The sequence below is a fragment of the Thunnus thynnus genome, chromosome 4, assembly GCF_963924715.1.
Source record: "Thunnus thynnus chromosome 4, fThuThy2.1, whole genome shotgun sequence".
Lineage (NCBI taxonomy): Eukaryota > Metazoa > Chordata > Actinopteri > Scombriformes > Scombridae > Thunnus > Thunnus thynnus.
Genome location: NC_089520.1, coordinates 21,816,821 through 21,844,028, shown reverse-complemented (window position 1 = coordinate 21,844,028; position 27,208 = coordinate 21,816,821). Strand labels below are relative to the sequence as shown.

Sequence of the window (27,208 nt, the reverse complement as noted above, 5' to 3'; positions counted from 1 at the left end):
TGTTAAGATGATTCTCCATTACTTCAGTATGTGGTCACTTAATTTGAGTTTCAGTAAAAGGTATCACATTACACAGGTATTATCATTTACACATCTTTCAGTTTCCCTCATCTGTGAAACAGACTTTTACTGACTAACTCTGCACATACATCATTTTGCACAGTGAAGTTCAAATATCCAAGAGAACAGTAAGTATAATCTCTATAAACAGATATCTGCATATGAATGCAGAATCTGTAGGAAACGGGACAAGATTTTGGTACCAGAAGTGTTCTGGTTTCCGTTTATGGTCCGGTTGTAGTCCAAGTAGTTTTAACCAATCACATTTGAGCAGACTTTGGTTGCATGCAGGTAAAGAGTCTGTGCAAAAGAGGTGGAACACATTGGCTGAAATGCAATCTCAGAACCCATCGGCTATCATCTGATGACAGTTTAGCTTTTTATTAGCTTGTTTTTAATTTATCTACATTCATATGCATGTATCTGCTTATAGAGATTAGCCGAAATGTCGTCTGGGCTGTCTCAAGTTGCTAATCAGACTGTAAGCAATGACCAGCGCACGGAAGAGGAAGTCTTGGCCCGGATATCCGTTATTCATTATCCGGATATCCGCTCACTACAATGAAGACAGACAGATGGCCGATAGATTCCAAGATTGCAACAAGGAAAACACATTTTTGAGTGAAGGGGGACTTTAACCATATGGAGAAGCATTAACGTGGTCAACATTTAGTTTCAGAAATTGTGTTTCAGAAAACTAAATGTTGTGCATAATGTATATCAAAGCATTCTCACCTCTCAGCAATACTGCGGTGAGCCCGGGACACTGAGGTTTCAATGTCAATGGGGTGGTAGCGCAGCCCTCTTAGCTCCAGGGTCTCATCCAGGGAGCCCACCACAAAGAGAGCATCATGTCGATCTGAGCACAGAGACACAGGGAACATAATCAACCCAGAGAGGTAAGTAGACAAAGTGTGAGAAGGCTAGACATGTGCTTACAGTATTTCAGTCTGATACATTTGAAGGTTTCATTCATTGTAACATTCAGTATAAGGCTGTTTATCATCTATAATCTAGCTGATAATAAATTCATCAAGGCTTGACTTTCCCAATAAAATCTATTTTCTTAGTTCTGTAAGGGTCTGTTTACCACCACTGGCGTCCAACAGCTCGGTCCTCTTCACAAAACCCAAGTATCCGGTCCTGGCCCATAAGGTCTGCGGGTCTCCGAAGCTGAGCTTGGTGTTGAAGTGGTCGGCCTGGAGACTCTCCTCTCCATAGATGGTGTAGTAGCCACTGGCATTGTGAGGGCTGTTCACCCAGACCTGAGAGAGAGAAGCATACACTGGTTCACAGCTGGTTTCAAACTGAGGAACATTTTACACTTGGTTTTGTGACGATACTGCCTGTTCATGGCTCCCTCTCACCTCTCCAAGATGAGAATCGCCGAGTGGGCCTCGGGTCTCTGGATTCACAATTATCACTCGAACACCCGGCAGTATCTGAAAATGAAAGTAATGTAGAGGCACTGGGGCAAACGTCAACATGCACAACTTTAACTAAACAATTCATTAACTGAATTTACATCACTGGAGTACATTTGGAATATCTCACCTTGCCAGACTCCATTAGGGGAAGACTCTGAGGTGCTCCTCTCTCCACCAGCCTCACTCTGAAATGGCCAGCAACACAAACACACATAAGCATACATGTACAATCATTCATAATTAAAACTTGTACCATGCAATACTACCGTTGTCTATGATACTTTTTAAGTTGTCCATTTTCTTGATCTTTACTTCTTAATTTTTTAATATATCTTAGTGTCAGACATTTAATTCCTGCGTTAGTCTTGATAAAGGCTGATGGACTGTATGAACACCAGGAACGATGGAAAAAGCACAGGACTTTACCAATTTATCTATTGTATTTTTATAAATATATTATCATGTTGTAATTAACCAAGTCAAAGCAAAAGTTGACCATGCAATGTTTTTCCCTAATGAGGATTATCCATCCATCCGTTTCTATACCCAAGCTTATGAGATTTATGTGGAAGTTGTTTTCTCTTCTCACTGAGTATGTAAGGTTTAAATTAAAAAAATTTAAATTAAAAAAAGACTAAATTGAATCAGATTCTTAGCTTTTAGTTAAATTAAATATGAGACTGTTACAAACTGTTTTATGGAAAAGACGCTCCACAAAATTATAATGAAGAGTAAAAAAACAAAATCTATCTGCTAAGCATTACTGGGTTGATACATGATGTCACAAAGTAGACTTCAAACACTGCAGGCACATCAGTCTAAAACATCAGCTAAGACCTAAACTCTGACATAATACAATTTAAGGTCTTGAATTTAGAAAGCTTAAATTATGACACTCAAGACTTTGCAAAGGCTTTGGAGTCCCACTAGTTGAAATAACATATTCTCACCTGTCATGGCGGAGGGACTTCATGTCCACATACACTGTACAGGGATCAGGACCAGTGGTGCCCTGTGAGACACAAAGAACAGGTACATACAGGTCCCACTGGTTTTCACTCTAGGAATTATTCACAGTATAATTGTACTGAATGTGAGTCCAGGTCAAGTGGGTTGGTGTACCTGCAGGCAGATGGCCAGGTTAACTCTGGAGCCAAAAGCAGTGCTGACGGCTCTGGATGACAGCCCCACGTCCTTAAACAGCTTGGAAAAGGAGTGTGAGAGGGCCAGGCGAGGGCGTTCCTCTGCTATCACGACACAGCTCCGCACACACGACAGGTTCACACCACGGGCCTAAAACACACAAACACACACACACACAGTGAGTGACTGAAACCATGAGCAGATTTTGTGTCTGTCATGATTCATAATTTTCTCTCTATATATGCAACCCCCACCTTGAGTAACTCTGTCTGCGTGCCCAATCCTTTAGTGCAGAGCTCCATGACAGAGTAGGAACAGAAGGTGTCTCTGATGCGGTACTGACTGAGCGTGCTCAGCCACAGAGACAAGCAGCTCTCCAACTCGAAGGGAGGAATCAGGATGGACTGGTGACCTGAGTAAACACTGTAAGACAAGACATAAAGAAGAAGTGTATGAATGGAGAAGAAACATTAGAGACCAAAACCGAAACTGTACTGTAGGTGACGGTTCACTGTACCTTGCGAGGCACCACAAGACAAAGCCCAGACCACAGTAAGGATCCAGGCAGATGGCTATTTGGCGAGAGGAGTACAGTTCACACTGCAGCTTTATAGAGCGACAAAGTGCACTGACCGCTGCATGAGAGATCTGACACAAACAGGGCGATACATTAGAACATCGATGGGAAAACTTACAGTATATCTTCATATAATGGTGGCTGTACAAAAATGCCACTGGCCTGATTCTGATCTGATTCTGATCTGTGATTCTGTTACCTCACTCTGTGGTGTGGAAAGGGTCAACTGGCTTTTACTTGGGACACAGGTAATTTCAGGTAGACTGTACAATAGATGAATGAGTGTTCTCTCCATTATTTTTTCGGCTCCTGACTGACTGATTACGCCACTCGCTGGGAAGTCATTGGCAGTCATTTACTGTTTTTTGGTGAAACATGGTGGCTGAAAACATTCTCACAAAAATGTATGTAAATATATACAAAACTAGAGACTTGTTCATAGGATTTTACAGTTTGCAGAAGCACATGTTTTGCTATTACCTAAACCTCTCAAAGGGTAACAGGCCCAGCGCATATCTATGCGGATTAATTGATTCTCATTGAATGTTTTCCAGACTTAATCGGTTTTGCAAGATGTAATCTGGCTTCATGCACTCATGATTCTGGGGGACTGACAAAAACAACCTGACAGTCACCACCAGTGTTTCAGATTATTGTATAATTTTCTACTGTACCTACAATGGAAATATGTTAGATGGTACAATATGTATGTTTAGCCAATTACACACAGAAAATAAAAATACTTCCATAAATGCAAGGATCCCTTCACTGTAATAATACTCATATTCTGAAAGGTGTGGAAGCCAAGTGAATGAGGGAGACGGTGAAAGACATGTAAGAACTCTGCAGCTGGATATGTTATAGTATGTGGATATTGAATTGGGATGAAGGGAGAGCATCGCAGCAGAGTATTTAAAAGTGATGCTTGTGTGTCTCACCTTGACCCCAGTGAGCATGCCTGTAGTGGAAACACTGAAGTCCAGATAAGCTATCATCTCTGCTGTGGGCGGCTTATAGATCTGTGGAGGCCGGCGGCGAGGAAGGTCATCTGCAAATAAAAACAGTCGTGTTTTAGAAAGAAGAGAAAATTATATTAAGCAATAATGACACAACAAAAATTAATCATTTCTAAATGTGCCTGATACTGCCAATTATTGTTTATAGAATATTTATTGGTTATGCAACTCATTTAAATTCTTGTCTACCCACAACTTTGCCAAGCCACTGAGCAATTTTGATAATAACCGGAGAAAGCATTGCAGAGAAATGTCCCACTTCCTGTTTGTGTTCATGCTGCAAACTCACAGTAAGCAGCCTGTAATAACTCACGAGTGTTCCTGACAGAACTGTGCACTTCATACACTATCAAATATACACTCACTATAATTACTACTGCCCACTACTGAAGCTTAAAAATAAAATAACTATTGTAATCAATGTTTATATTCCTAATTTAGACTACAGTCACTTTTTAAAATTACAAATAACTGCACATACAGTTCGGTATTACAAGAATTTGACATTCTGCCAATGTTCTTGAGAAAAAAAGTATTAAAAATCCTGTTGATAAACTATAATAAGGGGTATCCAGTATCTTCATGCAATATTTCCTCATGGCGTGTATTGAGAATTTTTTGGTATCTTACCCGTGTCAATGATTGTTGGCCATGTTTTAATGTTTACAGATGCAGCAGCTTCTTTGGAGCGCAGAATCCGCATGAGATTTTGAGTCGTAAGGATACACGCTGCTTTACTGACCTGGAGACAAAACACAAAAAATGAGTGACAAAAACAGCCCTAAACACTCATAGACTCAACATAAATTATCTTCCCGATATGACATAACCCAGGACACACATACAGTGTATGCAAGATGGCCTTAGAAATAATGTACTGGAACTTTGGAGGTCCAACCCGGTTGAAAATAATGATAATAATAATGTTGCTCAATAATAAAATGAGGAGTAAGTTCTTGTAGGTGGCCAGATCACTATAAATGTCCCACACTCATGAAAATGCATAATCGGACATGTGCAGAAGAGCACACCCGTACACTTACATCAATAATCATGCGGACAGTAGGCAGAGTGGCTGCCAGGTTCTGAGGGTGCGGAGGTCTGACGTTTACAGGAACGCATCCAGCGTAGAGACAGCCGTAAAAGGCGGCAATCAAATCAATACCTGAGACAGAGATGGAGGACACAAGTAGCGTAAAAAAAAAAAGAGAGAAAACCATCCACGTTTCACAATTATTGATCTCAATGTGACACAGACAGGAAGCCAGAGGCAGAACCTACCGGGAGGATAAAGCAGCACTACATTCTCTCCAGTGTTAATGCTGCCTTTCTCGTTGAGCGCTGCAGCTATCTTCTCTGCACGCTTGTGAAGCTGGACGCAGGTCGCTGTGCCCACTGCCACACCCTGAAGGACAGGAAGAAATGAGAGTGAGAGATACTGTCTAAGGTCAACAGAATCACAAGGTGTAATTCGTGTGGAAATATTTTGACATTGTACTTGTGCGTCACAGTTAAATTGACTTATGAACAGATCAGTGTGGTACCTTGGCATTAAGAAGCACATAGAGGACATGGTCTGGGTCTGTCTGTGCCCTCCACTGTAGAGCCTCCGTTAAATACTGATGCTGGAATAAAAAATATATATAATTAGGTGTGCTTTGTGGGTGTGCTTTACTGAAACTTAATACTTTATTACAAACACAACCAAGCATGGAGGGCATTTATAAGGAGGGGTTTTTGTGCTGATGGAAGAACTGAACTACCCTTAATAAAACTAAATAAAGTGCTGCTCAGAGACGGCAAACCTCAGTAGACAGCTGTCTGGCATAAATTATCACTTGCCGATGTGCAAGCAATTTATAACACATACTGTGAGCCAATCCAGCTCTTAAAATAATGAACAATAATTTAGGAAGTGAAAGGTACATCTGCAATGAAACAAGAAGGTGCATATCTGGTAACACAGATAAAAAACAATCAAGCATGCAAATTTTTGCTTGTGTCACAAATTAAGACAAGCACACAAAATAAAACCACAATACACTATAAATTAAGTATGACAAGAATAAACACAGGTGTGGGGGAGATGCCAGAGGGGGCCATAATTCTTACCATCACAGTGGGCCACATACAGAGCTACATCCAGAGAGAGACGAGAGCAGAAAGAGAGAAGAGTCCAGATTTTTTTTTTTTACATCTCTAAAAAACTGAACTCTATCTGAGTTTAGGCCACTGTTACACTTGCAGCAGAGAGTCTTCAAACCTAACTATTTACTATCATAACACATTTTGAGCATTTATACTGGTCAAGTTTCCTGCTGTTCCTGAAAGACATGCATGTGGCTCTTCCGAAGATGGAAATATGGTCAAAAAGTTATCCAATTCAGAGTTAGAGGCTAGTTAAAAGCTGGAGTGATCATGGTCAAACTACCTTCCGGACGAGATCCTGGTCTTCAATCATGCCGAGGTCCCTGCCTGCAGCCTGGGCAATCCTCTTCCCGGCCACCAGGTTGCCCACCATCACGGATGCTGGACCTACACCAACTACAAAACGAAAAGGAAAAGAAAAAGAAAAGATAAGAAGAAAGGAGGAACAGATTAAAAGAGGAAGAGAGGAAGACCGGGCGGAAGACAGATATCAATGTTCGTAAATACAGATTCACATGATTAAACCAAGGAAACCTTAATACCTGTCACCTCAATTATAATCCTGTCAGAATCCACCATGACTTCAATTTTTACCTCACAGGAAAATAACATTAATTCAGTGTGAATACAGAGAGCAAAACTGCATGAAGTATTCAGGTGAACAGACTTTGCCTCACTGGATTACTGTGTTCAAATATGCAGACTGTGTAACATTCCCTGTACTTTTGCAAATCCAGGGCCAATGTGGCAAAAATATTAATTTCCCACATTCAGACACTGGTGAGTGTACATTATATAAAACTTCTGACCATGCTCTTATTTAATGACAAACACTTTATACCCTTGCTTGCTCTCACATGGGACAGGGACGGCAGTTTCAGGAGGAATTCTAATCCAATCTTCATGTTCAGCATAGTAAAAACAAACCTCCTCCTCAGGTACAAATATCTCATTATAAAACAGCTTAATACACACACGTACCTGGCTGCTTCTGGCGGGGTTTGGGCAGGTTGGTGACACAGGTGTGTGGACACATTAGGATGTTGCAGGGGTGCAGGCTGCCGTCTAAGAAAAACTGCTTGGTGTCGGAGATGTGGATGCCACCCAGGGGTGTTTTAGGTAAGGTGTTGGCTTGGACCAGAGCCAGGCAGTAGAGGCCCACCTGGTGGATACTGTCGATAGCCTGCAGAGGAAACCAAACAATGCAACGTGGTTTGTTGGGTAGTAGCAGACTGCATGAAACACATATTGTTTCATACTAATTGCCTCACAAAAAAAACATCTGAAAGAAGATGAGGAAGGGATTAACCTGAAGTACTCGGCTCATCCACTGGAAGCTGTCCTCCTCGCTGGCATCTGGCCTCTGCTCCGCAACAATCACTACCCTCTCATCATAGAACACGGTCACAGAAAACACAGCAATCCTGACACAAAAACAAACACTCAATTATTATAATAACCATGCAGGCAGGGGTTGCCATATTCTGAAGGTGAGAAAGTCAAAAAACATCCTGAGTTTCCCCTTCTGCAAAAACTGTTTTGTGCCTGCTATGTTTCCTTTAAACCACCAGATGTCAGTAGTGATAAATAGGATTCCCTCTTGACACAGCAGGCACATGGCAGAGGGGCTCAGCCTGTTTCTACACTTTGTACTGAGAAGAATTTGGTGCACTTAAAACTACCATCCGCCTTCTGTGGCAACATTTTCACAGCTTTTGTTGCACAGGCACTACCACATTTCGATGCCCTCCTCACCTCCCACGATACACAGTCTTGACTGGCTCCACGGCAAGTGCAGTGGCCACCAGGTCATCAGCATTGTGTCTCCGACCGCTCACCATCAGCAGCCCCTCAATCTTCCCCACCACAAAGATCAGGCTGCCCTGTACAGAACACGGGACACATAGCAGGGTCATTATTAAGTAGCAGAAAGGGAAGGTTTCCAGAAAGGCTCATGTTACCACAGATGTTCTACTGTAATGAAACAGTCTCACTTACTGGGCCAACAAACCCCAGGAGTCCTGACCGCACAAATGGAATCTCTCCAATGGGAACTCCATTAGCATTAACTGGAATCACCTGAACACAATGACACAAAGACAGAAAGGATGACGGAAAAAGAACTTAATTAACTCTCCTGTTGTGTGAGATTGTATCAGCACAGGCAGGTTCTGGGTTTAACTCTGCTTTCATACCTCAAAGGTGTTTTTGGTGAGTCCTGGCAGGCCGTAGTACATGTTGCCTCCAGCACGGGAGTTGATTATTATCTCTCCTATCTCATCTGTTTTACACAACTGAGGAGGCCCGTCTGGTTTAACAATGCACATCAGAGCTGGAGGCACACAAAGGAATAAATGTACATTTTATGTCTGTTTTCTGAAACATACCATATGTGAAAATCAACTTCCAGTCTAGTCCACTTTTTTGTCTAATGCGTTCTTGTTGGTGTGTTCAGGCACTCAAGGAAAGCTCCAAAATCTGATTTGAAGGTTTGCTGCTAAACATCATTCTTATCAGATCTTACATTTCAAATACTCTTTTTCATAACATCTACGTGTGTTTATTGGGCATGAATTCATGACACCATAGCTCATGAATGCTTTTTGGCAGTCGACTCTCAAATCTTGGATGTCAGATTTTCCAACGAGCACCTCTTAGTCCTTTGTTTTTCATCCTTTTACTTCATTTTGACTGTTTCTTTCTGTTCTCACCTCCAGGCATGACATGTCCTACATCTTGCACAGTGAGGGCTGAGTTCTTGTCCTCGGTGTTGACCCTAATGACCCCGTGGCTCAGGCCGCCCATGGAAAGAATGGCACGGGCGGGGAGCGGTGCGCCCGGTAATCCCGGTCTACAAAAAGGAGAGTCTGATCAAACATGAACGTTTCCATCCATCCCATCTGTTCTTACAGTTAGCCATCTGCCCGCCCACCCATGTACGCCACCACATAGAACAGAGTATGTCTCCATCTACCCTGAAAGACCAGTAAAAATTAAAATCAACCTTGACTGTAACAGTGTGTCGTGCTTTTTCTTTGTTATTTTTTATCAATCATCAGCTACTGTCCTCTCAAGGGCCTTGGATTGAAAGGACATGGGGGTGGACTGAGTGAAGAACTGGGAGGTAGGTGGGGCAAGAGACTTGGAAGAAGGGAAGGATCTCTATCTTCAGGTTTTCATCCTATACAAGGCTGAAAAATTCAGTAAAAAAAGGAAAATATGGGTCAGTGTCATACCTGCGTATAGCTACTGTCATGGCCTCAGGGGAGGTGGCACAGGGACAGATAACCTCAGGCTTCAACCCGTGGGACTGGAACACGTTCAAGAAGGCATCGCAGGAAGACACTGACCCTGGAACGAAAGGAGAGGATGCGTCAAAGAGCGCTAGAGATTCAGCATATTACATCTGATGAATGCCGTTTGAGAAAACCTTGTTTTACAAAACTATAAAAGTCATATGAAGTACTCACAGGGGTTAGCACCATCAGCAACAATCAGCATACGCAATGACGCCAGGCTGGTGTCTCTCTGGTCCCGGTGAGCCATCATGGCCCAGTGCAGATCACGGCACTTCACCAAAGCTAAACGAGCTGCACCACAATAATTTAGACATTGTTTTATAAATGTAATTCGTTACTTATCATTACTCAAGTGAAGCGACCGGTGTAATTTACCTTTGTGGATGTGGACCCTCTGAACCCAGGAGAGAGGACAAGCCTTCATCACTGCATAGGGAACACTTATAGTGTGTATCCTGTTCATCACAGCCTGCAAACACACAAAACCTGATTAAACAGCTAATACGGTGTATTATTATTATTATTACTATTATTACTATTATTAAGTTATTTTTCCCATCATGAGAAAAACAATGTTTTACTTAATTATGTTTTTAAATTCTGGAAAATGTTTCAAAAATATTTACTGAGTGACCACCTTCTTCCCAGTACTAACAGTCTCTCTGGTGAATGATTTGAGCAACGGAAATGAGTGAAAGAAGATAAAATTGTGTGGGCGGGCAAAGAAAAACAAAAGGATTTCTTTTCAAAACATACCAAATAAGGAAACAAAGACTTCTTTAAAGAAATCACCCAAATTCATGAGCAGAAAGAAAAGAGAGCTTAACTCTCTGAAATCTGTATAATAAGAATAATTTATATGACAGGAGTAATGGAAAGAAAACAAATTAAAATATTATGGAATCCATGAGGTTTTATATTTTCGACCATCAGTCAGTTAAACTATTAAGTGATGAGAGCACAGACAATATAATCCCCTTTTCTGTGGTGATCTGGTGTAACTAGCATTATCTAAAATCACTTTGAAAGCATTACAGAGACACATGGATGACGTTGGTATTTATTTTCCTCATCACTTATTAGGGCAACAAGCCCTAAAAATCAATGTGACAATTTTGTGAAATCCTTTATTGAGCTTTCATGTGTATGCATCCATGTGTAGCATGCAATCACACACGCTCACCGTGAGAACTCCGTGCCACAGGCCCATGTCCTTTTTAAAGTCCAGGACATTCACTAAAGTTTCCCCTTAAAATGAGACACAAAAAAAGAAGATTTATAACAGCTGTGTTAATGAGGAAACTCGACAGATAAAAGATGACAACGGCACTCACCCTCACAGTAGTTGCAGGCCTGGGTCAGCGCCTGACAGTGGGTCAACATGGCTACTTTAGACACAGCCACACCCACCACTGTGCCCTCTTTACTCGCCTTGTACTACGAAACACAAAAACGGAGAGGGAGCATGACGAATTTGTTCAATACAGTTCAATACAGTTTCATACTTTGATCAAAACAAGATGCAGACAACTGTCTGTTTTAAATGTTCCCAATTTGCTTTTATTGAGATCCAATGTTCTCTCAAGAAGATCACATGTAACTAAATCAGTTGACACACCGACAAGCAGCTCTGTTACCTCGATATATGCGGGGTCAGTGTTGGCGGTGGGGATGTGAGGCTGCCAGTCTTTAGAAGGCTTGGTCAGGTATTTTGAGTCTGTCACCACCCACTTAAGACGAGGCCAGCCTATCAGAGAAAGGCATCAGTGAAAGTGAATTTAATGAAAGCAGAGTTATATTACACTTCAGAATATCAAAAAGGGATTCATTTCAAAACATTGTACAACCATTTTGAGAAAAACGATGCATGGAATTCATTGTCACATGTTCATGAAAATACAGAGTAGACTGTATCCTCCCTGCATAACAATTTTGTACACAAACAGTCTGAAGGTGACCTGAAACTCAGCTGTTACATGTTTTACTTTCAGCAATATTTCATAAGAGAGAGAGGATTTTTTTTCTCAAGGTGAATATATAATTATTGAATGATCTTTATTTTTTAGTATTTTAACAGGTACTTCTCCATTTAGGAAAGAGCTTGCTGACCTTTAAATTGCAGTATTTCTCCTGTGGGGGTCTTGGGTAGACCCTTCAGACATATCTCACTCGTCAGAGCCAGACCGACACCACAGCTGCCGAGCAGAAACCCCACCTGGCTGATACCTGCGTCCTAAATACCCCCCAACACACAAACACAAAAACACACTCAGGTTTTTAATTAAACAGAAAAAATATAATTTCTTTACTCATAAAATGCACATTCCTGGTGGTTTTCTTACCTTGCGAGACAGTGGCACCTCAATAGGTACAGGTATAACTTCAGCCAAGAGACAGCCGTAGAAGGCTACCCAGAACATCCCGGGGTCATTGTTGGGGTACACCAGCGCTACCTAACAAGACATTAAACTTTCCATTTAGGACAGTCTTATGTTTTGCTAATATTTGGCAATTAGCTCTGTATATAAAGAGCAGTTGAGGTTTATGGGAGTGTTGTTAGTTTTATAGATATTTTTGTTGTAAATCAAAGTATTGGACAAAATGAAATGGTGGCACTAGAGGAAAAGTCAGGGGATCACCAAACTCATGAAGATTCATCCTTTAAACACCATGAATGTCTGTACAAAAATTCTCAAAAACTCAACAGACTGACATTTCCATCCCTGGAGCCACACTGCTACCGTGACTACAAATAATGTAATACTTTATTATCCTTAAAGCTCCTTACAGTGTTTTATTTCTGCCTTGTACAGATAATTCAAAGGTCAGACACAGTATATCACTTCTGGAGCCACAGTTCAGGTGACTTCGCACAAGTTCAATTCAACGAGGCACACACTGTAAATACACAGATTAAATCAAGGCTTACAGCACCTGGCTGCACGCAAAAACTGCAAAAATCTATTTCTCTGTACCAAACTAATTTGTTTATTGTGTGTGTTTCTCTTTTCTGTCGCCGCTCTCACCCTGTCTCCAGGTTTAAGGATTTGCTCATTCTTGGTGCCCAGCTTGTTCAGGAGGGTGTACGCCAGCTTCACACTGCGACTCCACAGCTTCCCTAACAGACAGACGGTGGAGCAGAGAGGAAGAAGTAAGGTGGGGGTGGGTTGTACATCTTACCACTGCCAAAAACAAATCTCATGTCACAGAGTACACACATCTTTCCCCTATAGACCTAAACATAGCAATATTAATATGTACCTTTCAGTACAAAAAGTGTATAAAAGTAAGAACATAAATACATAAAAGCACATGAAAGTGTGTGACTTTTAGCAGATGTATGATACAAAATAACTCCCTAACTGGTCACTGTAAACGTGCCTCACCATAGGTCAGCGTATAAAGTGGTTTGCCCGTGATGTCAAGAGCAGTGAGGGCGGGGCTCTTCCCCTGAGTGGCCCCCCAACGGGCCAACGCAGCCTGCAGGGCTGGGGGCCAGTTACTGACCACTCCCAAAGGCTCCCCTTTCACCGGGATGATCTGACGGCCCTCCGGCTTGGGGGTGTTGGGGTCCGGCTGGGCCACTGTGTGAGAGATAGACAACAGAACAGTTTTGGGTATGTTACAGATTAATGAGATCCATAATGAATGTTGTCCAGGGTAAAATGCAAGTCCATACATCACTACTGGTCTATACAGTGTATCGCTTCACGGACTGAGCCTTTCCAATGGATTTCCCTTTAATGTCAAGCCTACTCTATCTCCCTCTCCTGTTAAATTGTCCCTTAGTTCCAATGAAGGCAAATTTTCATACCACAGCATGCAATGATATTTTAAACAACACAGAGCTTCCAACTTTGTGGTAAGAGTTTGAGGAGGGCCTTGGTTTTCTTTCCGGGATGAACTGCAACACTGACCGCAGGCCATATTGTGTAACATCATTGACGGACCTCATGAATGCTCTGATGGCTGAATGGGATCAAATCCCTGCAGCCAGGTTTCAAAATCTATTGGAAAGCTTTCCCAGAAGAGTGAAGGTTGTAATAGCAGCGATATTCATGCCAATCGTTTTGGAGTAAGATGGTCGATCATATGTGGCTGTAATGTTCCACAAACATTGTTCTGTCTATGTATTTTGGGTCATATGGTGTATGTAACATTAAAGTGTAAGGAAATGCACAAGTCATGTAGATTTTTTTAAAATTTGGTATAATAGTGCAGCCATAATAAAATGGCAACATTTAAATATTTCACACATTGTAAGTGTAAATTCACTTCAGCATGTAGACACAGAATGTATGTGATATAGTTAAGCAGAGGGGTCATATGATCTACCTTGAAAGCTCATTCAGAAGTAATTTAAGAGGAATATTGGTAAGATGGAGGTTGAGGTGTTTCATGAAGCAGCTCACCTTCTACGATCTCCTCTGAGTCGTCAGTGAAGAAATCGGTGAGCGGGGGCCTCTTTGGCCTCTTCAGAGTGTTGAGAAGCTGCTGGATCTTGGTGGACACCCTGCTGCTCACAGGAACTCCTACAAGCAGGATGAAGGCGGAGAGGTGCCGTTGCAGGACAAACACACAGTCACACACACCATGGCTCGTGCACATAGTGACAAAACACTTTCGTTTAAACTTCTTACCATCTCACAGTCTGCTGCTCCTCATCCCATAAAATGTGAGATGGAAACTTTTTTGTTAAGATTTAATTATTTAACTTGAATCGATTGTAATAGATTTTGGGAATGAAAAGCAGCATACAGAGGTGGCATCAACACAAGGAAAACAAGGTGAGAATTGGGGTGAAGGTTGTGTTTTTTCGGTTTGGGATAAAACGTGAGGATTCATTCTTTGTGTGGATGTTGTTTTAGTTTTTCTTGAGTCATTCATTACAAACAGGAGGGAGAGTAAGGGTACAACAGCAAACACAGAAGGCTACAGACAATTAACATTAAGGAGTTTTCCTTACTCTGCATATTACCTCTTCCTATCAGCCAGTCAAATAAACATGTGACACGGTGGAAAAAGATCAAGAAGAAAAGAAAGCAGTAAAGTCTGATTAATTATATGTCCATGGTTAGAATTTGGCGCTTAATTTGAAGAGAGAATAGATTTGTGAAGGATTTAGAAACAGGTTCCCGCAAAGACACTCAAACACATATAAAGTTGTATGGTAGCAGTTTACCGTCCGCAGTCTCCATCATGCTCGAGCGGCTCTGCCCCCGGCTCATCCCTCGGACCACAGCGTTGGAGGGCAGGTCAACCCGCGGGCCTCTGGCTGGAGGTGCCACAGCTGTCACATCTGGAGGGGGGGCGCTGTTCTCTGAGTGGGCTGCAGTGGGGAACATGAGAGAGAGTCTGAATGTAGCCATTCAAAAGCTTCAGCTAGCTTTTTAATTATAATAAAACACTCTGGAATATTTACAGGTGTTTGAGTGTACTAGAGATCGGTATAGGCGTAATACTAGCATGGTCAAAATGGATCTTTTGCATTGTAGTGAATACACAACAACAACTACAAAAAGTCAGTCCAGTGCCTCACCAATACGACTGTGAGCCAGCATGTCTGTCACAGCCGCGGTGTGGGGCGGCTCATGTGGGTGGTACTGGGGCTGGTACTGCGGTTGGTAGTGAGGCTTATACAGCGGTTGGTACTGTGGCTTGTACTGGGGTTGAGGTTGAGCCTGAGGCTGGCTTTGCGGCTGCGGCTTGGCCTCTCCATGGGACAGGGTGGAGGAAGCTGAGGAGGAGGTGGAGGAGCCCTGGACAGAGCGGTTGATCCAAGAGTCCGGACTCTGCAGGTTGGGATTGACCAGAGGCGGGGGAGCGACCACTGATGACTGCCTGCGCCCAGACGTCTCATCCTCAGAACCTGATGATGAGTCTGAGCAAAAGAGAAAAAGGTGTGATTTGAGGACTAAAGGTCTAACTGTCTGTAAAACTGTCATGACAGGACATGCAGACTTGTCCTTCTTCCTGTCCTACCTGGTGGTGTGCGGGTTTCGATGGGAGACTGCACGTAAGTGGAGCGCCTTTTGGTAGGCATGGGCAGTGCCATCTTCTCCTCCTTATGTTTAGCCAGGGCAGCTTGTACTGCCTCAGTGTGGATATCTGAGATAAAGAGAGAGAACAATACACTTTGAGTTAGGAATGGCTTGATCCAAGTGACTTCAGATCTGAGTCAAAGCAAGGAAACAATGAAAAAAGCTTAAAAATTGACTCATCAAGAGAGACTCTGGTTCTGCTCATAGCTCAAAGTCAGAATCAATGTGCATAAAAGCTTGGTAACCACTGCTTCATTCAGTGTTTTTCCATTAATTTCTGACATTTTAGCTTTGTTTCAATAAGCCTTTGTTCAAGAAGAAACAGCATATTCGAATATTAAGGAAAGTTACAAGTGAAGAAGTCATAAATAAAAAAAAGTGGATGGCTGTGTTTTCCCACTGAAACAGGAAACCACGACAAGAGGAGAGAGCGAATCTGTTTATTAACCCACACACTTGCCTACACACATATGCAAACGCACACGCAAACACACACACTAATAAATGCAGATACTTTCGCTCGATCACACCCACAGGCATATTACAAGGACCACGTGAACAGCCACACACTCAAGACTGCGTAACAAAACGTGCAACAAAAGCCCACTCACTGACAAATCACATCTATTAACTCAGGGGACATCATTTCCATTCAAACATTAACACATTTAAATAAACCATCAAGCACAGCTCGTTACACAGCAGCAGCGGGGATCGTAATTACATAACCATCATTCTGCTGAACAGATTTCTCTGGGCTAAATCATCCTTTAAACCATGCTTGTACAGTATGTTTGTTTTGTATGTGTTTTTATGTGTATGTATGCATGGATGTTTCTGTTTATTTGCACATTTTTTTGCTGTTTTATTTATTTTGTTTTTATGTAAAGCACTTTGAACTGCTTTTGTATGAGATGGTGCAATACAAATAAATTTGAATTGATCTTTCTCATAATGTGCCATCATCCACGCTCACGCAGGAGCGTCAGGAGAGGCTGATTCCTTATACATGTTTGGGAGGATGAGGGCTGTCTCCGTGGCGATAAGCGTGGTGGGGTGTGTGGAGGCTGTGGATGAGTTTTATACCAGCTCGTATCAACACTGAGGGCAACTAAGGACTGAGAGAGGTCTCACACATTCACACCTCAGAAACTAAGGGCTTCTTTGGTTTACTATTGCAATTTTGAACCTTTAACTATTGAAACAGCAGCATCATCAACAACAAAACCAATTGTACCCTTTAGAGTTTTCATAATGTTTTATTGAAAACAGCACTGGCAGGTTGTTTGAGGGGAGCAATAACTGGAGAAAGCTATGGGAGATGAGAGGCAATTTAATGAGGATTGTTCTGCACTTTCTCTGCAGCCCATAAAATGATAAGCACTTTGCTTAACACAATCTGTTTCCCACTGCTGCAGTGTTTTCTCAGTCCCACTTGTTTATGTTGTTTCTCTTTTGGACCTACTTCTAGCTTTCCATTTATTTCCATTTCCATCAATCTGTCTGAAAGTCGGTCCATCACTTTGGTCCAGACTGAAATATCTGAACAAATATTATACAGATTGCCATTAAATTTTGTACAGACATTCATGGTCCCTAAAGGACCAAGATTGCTGATTTTGAAATGTCTTGGCAACTATTGGATGTATAGTCATCAAATGTGGTACAGACTAACATTCCCATCAAATTTAATGTTACTGTTTAGTGTTAATTAGCAAATGTTAGCATGCTAACATGCTAAAACCTGAGATGGTAAACATTATTAACATCATAATGTTGGCATTGTCACTGTGAGCATGTTAGCATGCTAAAGTTAGCGTTCCTCAGAGCTGCTAGCATGGCTATAGACTCAGTCTCGATGCTCGCTGGTTAAAGGACAGGTTCAGTTTTTCAAGTCTTTCTTAAAACAAGTCAAGTGCCCAAATGAACATTGAAATAGACAAATAAAGTAGATATCTTTCAATATTACAGTCTTTTCAGTGCCAAAGTCCCTCTTTTTTGGTACTATACTTCCACCGCAGCTCAACAGGAACTTCAGATAAACTTTTAAATGCATTTTTGTCCAAAATGACTGAGTGGACACACTGTGGATTTTGGCCCCCATCACTTACATTGAAAGTGCATTTAAAGGGGATCTTTTAATAGCCAGTATGAACAGGAGGAATGATTACAGTGAGGAAAACCTCTTTCACTGTTCATATGGGTACCTGACTGTTGTTTTAAGACAGACTTGAAAAACTGTGAACCTGTCCTTTAACACAAGCTGGGCATTTAAAAATGGTGGTTTAACTGCCAGTCAACCCTGGCTGTGTCCAGCTACAACAATTAGTCAATTAATCAATTAGTTGATTATTTTTCTGGCAACTATTAATCAAATAATAATTTTAGTCATTTGTTAAGCAAAAATGCAAAAAAATTGCTGGTTGCAGGTTCTCAAATGAAAGGATTTGAAGTGCTTCTGTGTCATATATGATAGTAAACTGAATATCTTTGGATTTTGGACAGTTGATCACACAAGACAAGACATTTGAAGAAGTCATAATGAGCTCTAAGAAATTATAATGTCATTTTTGACTATTTTCTGACATTTTATAGACAAAATGATTAATTGAGAAAATAATCAGCAAATTAGTTGCAACCCTATAAAAATCCCACAGTGCAATACTTCCCCTTTGATAGAAATACAGTCATGCAACACTACACTGAGAACAGTAATGGAGCAAAACGATGATAATTCATATGTGTCTGAAACCTCAATTTACTGCTCACTAACTCATTGCTGTTTATTGCACAGGGGACAGCGAGTGAGTGAGTGAACAAGGGAGGTCTGTGTGTTGCTTGTTGTATATCACTTGACTGGTGACGACAGGCCCTCCAGCTTCCTTTAAAAGCAGCCTGGGTAATGGTACCGTATCAGCGCACTTTTACTGTACTTGAACTTTAACTGCTCTGTGAACAGAATAAAACGCTCATTATACGGCAAAAAGCTCATCATCAGCTCTTGTCCTTGCTCTGCGCTGCTCTCCTTCAGGCCCGCTGTCTCTCACTTTTCTCTCAACACATCAGTCCTACAAAATTTAACCTTTACGCTGCATAGTTGAAGCCCAAGACAACAACTTGCCCTCAGTCCATTTCATTTACCCTCATTCCCTTTATATACCTCAATTTATTGTGATTCCTTCTGAATCCTCAAATCAGAATCTGCTGCTGGTCAGATTTTCTACAAAACTGAAACATCGACAACGCTCCACCAAACTCCAGTTTAACAGGCTGACTTTAGATTAGTCAGGCTGGTATTTTGCACGCTTTGTGGTGAGGCAACAACTGTTGAAATGGAAAGCCGGAAAAGAGCGAGTATTCAGACAAGAAACAGCAGGGTGTGGGTCTGTCTGGAGGGAGGATGCTTTTACAGTCTGTACCTCAGCTAGCAGACGCTCTAATATCCTCCTCACGTGCTCTTTCACCTCTACTCTACTGCTCTGTTTTCCTTTATCCCTGCCAGCGTCAGGTTTTCCCCTCCAGATCACTATTCCTCTGTTCTCCACACAGCCTCCTCACACATAGCCGGGCAGTGACATCACTCTCCTTTCACAGAGTAGGGGTCGTCACTGAGGGGCTCCCCAGCTGCAGGGCTGCACGACCGTCTGTCTCTTAGCCATACACACACACACACACACACGTACACAAACACACTCTTTTCTTTAATTGGTCCCTTTGAAACAAGCCAGTGTCTGAGCTTAAAAACAGGCAGGCTCCACAAGTGAGGTTGATGTAGGCTAATCTAGTTTCAGCACTGCACAATTATCACAGGAAACTTTATTTCCTCAGTGATCGGTTCGTCAGAGGTATGAGGTGTTTTACTTTTGGAGAAAAGTCAAGCCAAATGTTGTTTCTCCCCTGATATCGGAGGAGGGGGGGGGGGTTCATGTAGGAGTTCCAACCTGATCTGTAGCGGTCATCCCTGGTTCCTCCACTGCGATGTGTTCTGCGGGAGCGGCGTTCACGGTAACGGGACGAGCTGGAGGGTGGAGGTGCATGGCTGGAGGAGGAACTGGGCATGGGAGGCTGCACATCATTCTGAGGGGGAGGCTCCACTGTCAAATACACACAACAAACATGTGTTAATACAGAAAATACATGAGAATAATGAGCGTAACCTTATAGCCGCTGCCTTAATACGAACTCCAGGGAGCAACAGCAGCCGTTTCTGTCAACACACTGCTTCATGTAAAAAGTATCTGCTGAAAGGATGATCTTGAAAGCATGATTTAGATAAAGAATTTTTTTTAACAAGTTTGGTATGTTTAGAAAATTTTGGCACACTTTCTACAATTGTCTGGAGAACTTAACTTACGCAGGGTATCTGATATTATAGAGGTCACTAGATGATGCTTGGATGATACTTATTATGTAACTGGATGCATTTTAAGTTAAGCTGCATTGCACTGTTGTATCTAAGGTTTAATCTATTGTTATTATAACAGTTTTTTTCTGATTTCTTTTCATGTTTTTCTAAAACCCAAAAGAATAATTGAATTGGCATACTGCAATATCACATTTTTAATTATTGTCTTCACTTGTGCCTTAATCAATTTGCTCTCTGAAAATGGTCCTAAAAATATGCTCAAAAATACTGAATATATATCCATTAACTATATTTCACACTGCTCCTACAGCAAGTCACAGCTGACTGAAAGAGGCCGCAATGTATTTAAGTATTCTTTGTACCTGAGGACTTCAGGAACATCTGTGACAACTAGTTGACTAATTTATTAGTTGATTCACAGAAAATTAATCAGCAACTATTTTGTTAACCTATTCATTACTTTTGCTTAGTAAGTTATTAAGCAAAAAATCTCTGGTTCCAGCTTCTCAAGTATGAGGTTTTGCTACATACAGTACATGATAGTAAACGAAATATCTTTTGGTTTTTGACGGAAACAAGACAATTGAAGACAACACCTTGGGTTTCTGGGATATTGTGATCAGCATTTTTCACAATTTTCTGACATTTTATAGACCAAATAATATATCTATTAAAATCTGCAGATTCAACAATAATGAAAATAAAAGAATACACAAATACAAAAACAAGTATAGGAAACAACAGCATAATGCTAAACTATTAGATGAAATCTATCATATGGACATTGTCACATTCTTTCTACTGAATAAATCCGTCAGTAGCTCGATGAGCACCGAGGAAACGTTTCTATTTAGAGGCTGGAGTGTTTAGTGGATTTCACCAGCTTCTGATTAACCAACAATCTGATTCATTAGAAAGAGATGGAGCCTCCAAACGCCATTTAATTACCAGCGTTTGTGCTCCACTATCAGTGCCATAGGGGGTGGGGGGCAGATTAGCAGAGAGACGGTGCCACTAGGAGGCAGTAGTGAACATTATCAGGTCTTATTACACAATACCAGTGTCATTTACAGGATTTGCTGCAGTCTAATTTAAATTTCCCTCATTCTGCAAAACAGAGTGGTATTTTTTTTCCTTTTAAAAATACAATACTTACAAAGGGAAACCCAGGTTGAAATACCCACATTTGTATTCAAATACATGGACGTGACAACTGACAACAAAGTGTACGGGGATATTTAATTGATAATAAGCACAATATTGATTCTATGGTACTGAGTCATTGGAATAAGACACTGGAAATCAAAATCAAAATTGATCTCTCTTTTGAGTATGTCGCTTAGTTTGAACACGGTACTGTATATTATTTCATGTACAGGCAGGAGCTGGGGATACACAGTTATGCTTGACCAGGAAAATAGAGAGGTGATGTGTTCTTACCTGGAGTATGGATGATGTAGGGAGCTAGAAGTTTGGTCTTTTTCTTCTCATAGCCTTTCTGAGTAATGTCACCTGTAAAAGGACACAGAGATAAGAGGGATTTTACCAACAGACTGGGTATGATAAGACAAATCTGTGCCTGTAATGAGATAATGAATTTCCAACATAGCGAATCCTGCATTACATAAAAGATATTACATTCTTGATAAAATGAGTGTAATTTTAACAGTGAGATCAGAGAGAGAAGAATCATTCAAGTATTAACTTATGGTTTGATGATCCTGAGATGAAACATTTCTGGGCTGATGTATTTTCTATGATGTGTCTATATGCGTTCTATCACTACCTGTTCAAACACGATAAGGAAGATAGACAAAGCAAAGAGTTGAGAGACAGGTTAAAAAAAAACAAAAAACACAAAAAAAACAGTGTAAAGGAGAAGATGGAAACACAGATGGATGCACACAGTGCTGCAGTAATCTCCAGAGATGGCTGAGGGCGTCAAAGATGTGGCTCGGATCCAGACTGAAGTACGACACGAAGGGAAAAACAAAACAGGACTAAATTTGGAAACGTACGGAAGCGTGGGCAAGTGTGGGATGATTCAGAGATACCCACAGAGGCATGAAAGCTGAGGACGAGAGAGGTGGGAAACACACGGACAAAAACACGGAACTGACGAGTGCACGGAGGAGGAAGAGGCGAAGAGAGGGAGCGAGGAGGGACAGATGACAGAGGTGACTGACGACGCGTCAAGAGGGACATCATCAGAAGAGGAATCCCATGTCACAAGTGGCAGGCAAGCAAAGTGTGCAATCCCCACCCCTCTCCATCCTCCCCCCCCCCGCTGACAGCCCATCTGCATCGTCCTCCACCCCACCAGACCCAACACAGGCTGACTGAGCTCTCTGCTGGCCCCGGAGTGATGCAGTGACTCTGCCAAATTCCTCTGTGGGCAAAGCTGTCAGATTTTAGACACGTACTGAAAATCCATCTGGAGAGCCTGTACTCACTTTTCTACTGACTGTGTTGAACAGTGATGATTCATTCAGTATGTCCACCACTGGCTGCGCTGGCAGCTCTCAAACCTCATCTTTCACAAGACTGTTTCACCAGAAGACTGTATATATTTGGATGATTTACATGAAGTAAACAAGGAAATGTTATCAATGAGAAAGCTGTTTGATAGGAGTGTTTCACGTGTGAGGGGAACCCGTCCTTGTATTTTTAATAAGCCTGGGTTGTTTCCTCTGTAAGATATTGGCCAATTTGACAGGTTATCCCATTTTGTGAACAGCAGCGACTTGTATCATCTCCTGGAGCTCTGAGCTTAAATCCCAGATTAAAAAATTAGGCTGCCGAGACGCACAGCGATGAAAGGTTGAAGCTGTCTCCCGCTGATTTCGTGTCTTCCCAGTTATACCACAGAGCACAATAGAGATCAAATGAGGATTTCCTGGCACACAACAGCCAGTTTATTATAACTTGGGTCTTATTTTCATAGTTTTGGACATAATTTCTATCAGTTCTGGTAACAATGTTCTCACCTAAGTATTTGCAGAGATATGGGAGACACTGACATCGCTATGACATAGTCTGATGCGGCAAGAAACACGAGCGGTCAGATGATCGGTTTGGTCAAGACTGAAATTTCAATCACAATTTTTAAGCCAACTTGAGATCCTTACAGTGTTTTGAAAAATCGAAAGTTAACTATCTACAATTTCATGACAACTTGGCAAACTCCATCCACAGAGAAAGATCAATCGAAAGCTGCTACTAACGAATCTTGCTGCGAGATCGTTGCGCCAACTGTTGGTTTCCAAAGACAAGAATGAACTCTCAATCTCATCAGTTTAGCAAAGATCTTCTAAACCACTTTATTTAGAGACTCCTGAGCAAAATGTTCGTATTACAGTAATCCCTCACTGCACAGGAAAACTTCAAGTTCAGTTGGTCAAAGCTGAACCTGGATGTTGTTCTGTAAACTGTGGTTTGATGATGGTCTAAGTGGACAGTTTGGGTAAAAATTTTACTGTTCATCTGTTTTTTCTTCAAATCATCTGTATGATGGAGTTTCTACCCTGTCTGGTTTCTTTTTAATGTTGTTGTTGTGTTCTCAGATCTCAGCAATTAACTTGATCTATACAGTCGTACCATTACTAATGAGAATGATGATTAAGATTACAAAAATAAGACCCTCGTTGTAATAAACTAGATTAATCCTTTATTATCAATATCAACAGATGAAAAAACTAAACTTATTTCATTTTTTATTACAGTTTGCTTGGAATCATTGCTTTGGACAACAGAAATTTGCAAAATGATATGACTAAATGATTGTCTCGATACAACTCAACTGAAAGACGATACACAGACTCAATTCCTGCATTTAAACACTGATTGATCATCTTAGCTTTTATTATAGCATCTGTACATCTATCACAGGTCTTCAGGGCAGTAGACAACACAGCAACGGCTCGACAAATTGCACAGTAACACACTGCCGACAAAATGAGAGCGCTCATGTTTGGAGGATATTGCCTGAGAGCGCACTCCAACACAATATCTGCTCGGGGACTGAGGCTCTTTTTTTTTCTGAGGAAAAATGGAAGAAAAGCAAACACTTCCATAAGTAATGCATGAACGGTACAGTTGGCCTCGCTCAGTCACATGATTTATTTTTAGCTCATGTGAACAGGCAGTTTCACTGCAGAAAGACAGACAGAGAGAGGAAGAGAGAGTGAGAGAGAGAGAGAGAGAGAGAGATGGAGTCTGTGACGGGGGGAGGGGCCGGCGTAGCATTAAATGAATCTCAATGTAATCACTCTTCCATCTGGATGATTTGAAATTCATCTGTTTTTTTATGCTTGCATCATCATATCCAGGCTCCAGCAGTGGGAGCTGAAGAGTTAAAACAAAACAAAACAAAAGTTAAAAAAAGTGGTGCATCCTGTCAGTGAACTACAGCTGAACATGGCTGCGTAACATCAGAGAAGAAATTAAAATGTGGCAAAATTGGCAAACTAGTAAATAAGAAAAGTAAGAGAAGCTGTTATAATATCTGTTGTCTTTTTGATTCAGTGAACCCTGAGCACCATGAGCTCGGTCTTATATATGAAAGCTGCCTTACAAATAAAACATTCAATTCCTGTAACTTATTTTAAGACCTCAGACAAGAATCGGTTCCCGTCTGTTCCCCATTCTCGCTCATGTGAGCAGTCAAAGGGATCTACTTGAGAGGCAAAGCGCAGCTCCGCTGAGGTGATGAGGCCCTCACTCGTTAACCCACTTTCCCATAGTGACCCAGTCATGTCTGCCCTAATGGTGGAGGTCACCATCAAACAATTTCAGTGTCACAGTCAGGCTTTGCATGAGGCCACCACAGCTCTCCTCACTCATCACGGTTTGACAATTGCATCAGTGAGGAAGATTTGAGCGTTCAGCTCGGAGCGTGTGTTTCCTTTTTCCACAAACTAGAGAGAGAGACATCAAAGCGGTGCCCGTACACTCTCACACTCGCTAGCCTCAGATTATTTGAATTGCAGTGAGACTGTTCTCTCCTTCTACCCCACAGGCACTCTGTCTGAATAGTAATTAGCCACAGACCTCTATTCTCTTTCCCTGCTTTTTCCTCTTGCTCATCGCATCACACTCATTTGCTTTCCAAAAAAAAAATAAAAAATACAATTTAGATACGTGTCGACACCTGCTCACCGAAAATGATCCAAACACATGTTAGAATAGATACAACAGGAATTTCCAGCTGTTATCTCACAGAAAACACATTTTTTGAAGACGTTGTAATGTAGCCTACTGTAAGAACATTACGCTCTAAAAGCAGCAAATATGAATGGAGACTTTGGTTATAGGACCAGTGCAACAGACTGAAATGTTAAGGTCCAGAATAAAGGATGACATATGGTCCCCCCCGCCCCCCCTTTTGTCTGGTGCTGTGCCATCTCTCTACATTTGATTTGAGTTCAAGTGCATTACTTGCAATGTGGGGAGGTCGTTGTTTATTTGCCAAACAAACCTTCCTGATTCCTAAAGAGCCGGCACATTTTTATCTAGAACAAACATCCAACTAAAACCTCCCGGCGGCCTCCTCTTCCCAGCAGGCCATGCAACTCTCTCGGCCAAAAGATCACCCACACACTCACACACACCAGCCTGACCACAGAAAACAGGACACACAAAAAAAAAATTACCAACAGTTTGACATGATTTATCATCAAACTATGACGACATAATGCTGTATGGGTTAACTACAAAGCATCTCATTCATGTTTCTCTTTCACACACATACATGTTTCCTGTCGGGGAGGATGATGTCATGCTCTCCAGTGCTCAATCTTTATTCCTCGGACAGGGTTTTCCTGCAGATCTGGCAAACCAGATCCAGCTACCTATTTTTTGTTAGGGAAATAAGAGACTGTCCACCACCATATATAACAAAGTGTACTTGCAATACAGTTCATTGTGTTGTATATTGAGTCAATGTGAAAAGTGGTTTCATAATTAAATTTAGGGACAAAGAAAATCACTGTGTGTTGGTGAACATCAGCACTGAAACAGCATAATATTCGTAATTTAAGGCACACATGTCTAATCGTGGCAACAGCTACATATGTGGAATGACAAGTGTGTGTGTACGCATGTGTATACATGCTTTCTGTTTGCGAGCGACCAAGAATCTCATTCAAGGAGTTCAGAGTGCATGTTGATACAGGAGCACAAATATCTCAACAAGAACATGATGTGTGACTGAAATTTTGAGCAACAGTGCTACTTAAATGTAGCCCACATTCAAACTTTGTTGAACTTTTATTAACCTCTTAACATCCATGTTTACCCGATAATTTCCCTTTAAGTAGCTTTAAGATTGAAAAATAATTTTATTCCACATTGTCTGACGTATGTGATATCTTTAGAAACTATGTCATGATTTCTTAATGACTGATCCATGAGTCTGTGGGGTTTAAGAGGCAATAACTCATCAAAAAGGAAGCGAGTCTTTATCATCATCATTAAATTACACATTATTCTTTGACCACACATTACAGCTCTTGGTGGGAAGCTATTCATGTACATAAAGTATATTGAGTCAGACAATAAAACTGGTATTACAGGCATTGGTGAAGGAAAGGTGTATTCTATAAGGCCTAAAGCCCTATGACACACTGACACACACACACACACACACACACACACACACACACACACACACACACACACACACACACACACTCTCTGCAGGTCTCAAATGATTCTCTCTCTCTCTGGAGTAGCGAGCAGGGTGTGGCCAACTCAGGTAACAGAGTGAATCATGTTTCATTCCACACACTGAAACTCAAGTCAGACGAGGAGTGACGACACCACACACACAATCACACACACACACAATCACACACACACACACACACACTCGCAGGCCCTTGGGGGCCAGTAAAAGTAATAACAGGGGTTAAAAAGCCGAACAGAAAAGAAGTCCAGCGAGTTAACGGAAAATAAGTCATGACTCAGGCGGTGGCTCCCAACTTCTACTTCCTATTGTTGACTTTTTCCTCTCTCTCTCTCTCGCTGCTCAGCAGACAGAGAGAAAGAAGGCGTGGTGGACACACCTGACAACCTACACTTCACACACTTCAGCACTTAGTTTCAAAGCTGTTACATGTGCAACATAACTCC

The 27,208-nt window shown here is 41.5% G+C and overlaps 1 protein-coding gene across 1 annotated transcript in view; it reads right to left on the bottom strand.

The window, feature by feature from the left end:
• The window catches only part of dip2bb (disco-interacting protein 2 homolog Bb), a 40,218-nt gene that overhangs the window by 3,288 nt on the left and 9,722 nt on the right, over nt 1-27,208 (bottom strand). The window contains exons 2-37 of the mRNA XM_067587536.1: nt 21,518-21,589; nt 19,653-19,805; nt 15,653-15,778; nt 15,210-15,551; nt 14,853-14,999; nt 14,083-14,202; nt 13,057-13,254; nt 12,697-12,788; nt 12,013-12,123; nt 11,780-11,903; nt 11,308-11,417; nt 11,005-11,107; nt 10,854-10,918; nt 10,046-10,139; nt 9,842-9,961; nt 9,608-9,722; nt 9,083-9,222; nt 8,567-8,703; nt 8,370-8,450; nt 8,127-8,254; nt 7,681-7,795; nt 7,353-7,554; nt 6,655-6,767; nt 5,768-5,848; nt 5,505-5,628; nt 5,267-5,388; nt 4,854-4,965; nt 4,146-4,255; nt 3,148-3,278; nt 2,885-3,053; nt 2,610-2,780; nt 2,438-2,499; nt 1,615-1,672; nt 1,428-1,502; nt 1,151-1,325; nt 796-919 (exon numbers count right to left, since the gene is read on the bottom strand). Of these exons, the coding sequence (XP_067443637.1) occupies nt 796-919; nt 1,151-1,325; nt 1,428-1,502; nt 1,615-1,672; nt 2,438-2,499; nt 2,610-2,780; nt 2,885-3,053; nt 3,148-3,278; nt 4,146-4,255; nt 4,854-4,965; nt 5,267-5,388; nt 5,505-5,628; nt 5,768-5,848; nt 6,655-6,767; nt 7,353-7,554; nt 7,681-7,795; nt 8,127-8,254; nt 8,370-8,450; nt 8,567-8,703; nt 9,083-9,222; nt 9,608-9,722; nt 9,842-9,961; nt 10,046-10,139; nt 10,854-10,918; nt 11,005-11,107; nt 11,308-11,417; nt 11,780-11,903; nt 12,013-12,123; nt 12,697-12,788; nt 13,057-13,254; nt 14,083-14,202; nt 14,853-14,999; nt 15,210-15,551; nt 15,653-15,778; nt 19,653-19,805; nt 21,518-21,589 (4,522 nt within the window). The remainder of the gene's footprint in view (nt 1-795; nt 920-1,150; nt 1,326-1,427; nt 1,503-1,614; nt 1,673-2,437; nt 2,500-2,609; nt 2,781-2,884; nt 3,054-3,147; nt 3,279-4,145; nt 4,256-4,853; nt 4,966-5,266; nt 5,389-5,504; nt 5,629-5,767; nt 5,849-6,654; nt 6,768-7,352; nt 7,555-7,680; nt 7,796-8,126; nt 8,255-8,369; nt 8,451-8,566; nt 8,704-9,082; nt 9,223-9,607; nt 9,723-9,841; nt 9,962-10,045; nt 10,140-10,853; nt 10,919-11,004; nt 11,108-11,307; nt 11,418-11,779; nt 11,904-12,012; nt 12,124-12,696; nt 12,789-13,056; nt 13,255-14,082; nt 14,203-14,852; nt 15,000-15,209; nt 15,552-15,652; nt 15,779-19,652; nt 19,806-21,517; nt 21,590-27,208) is intronic.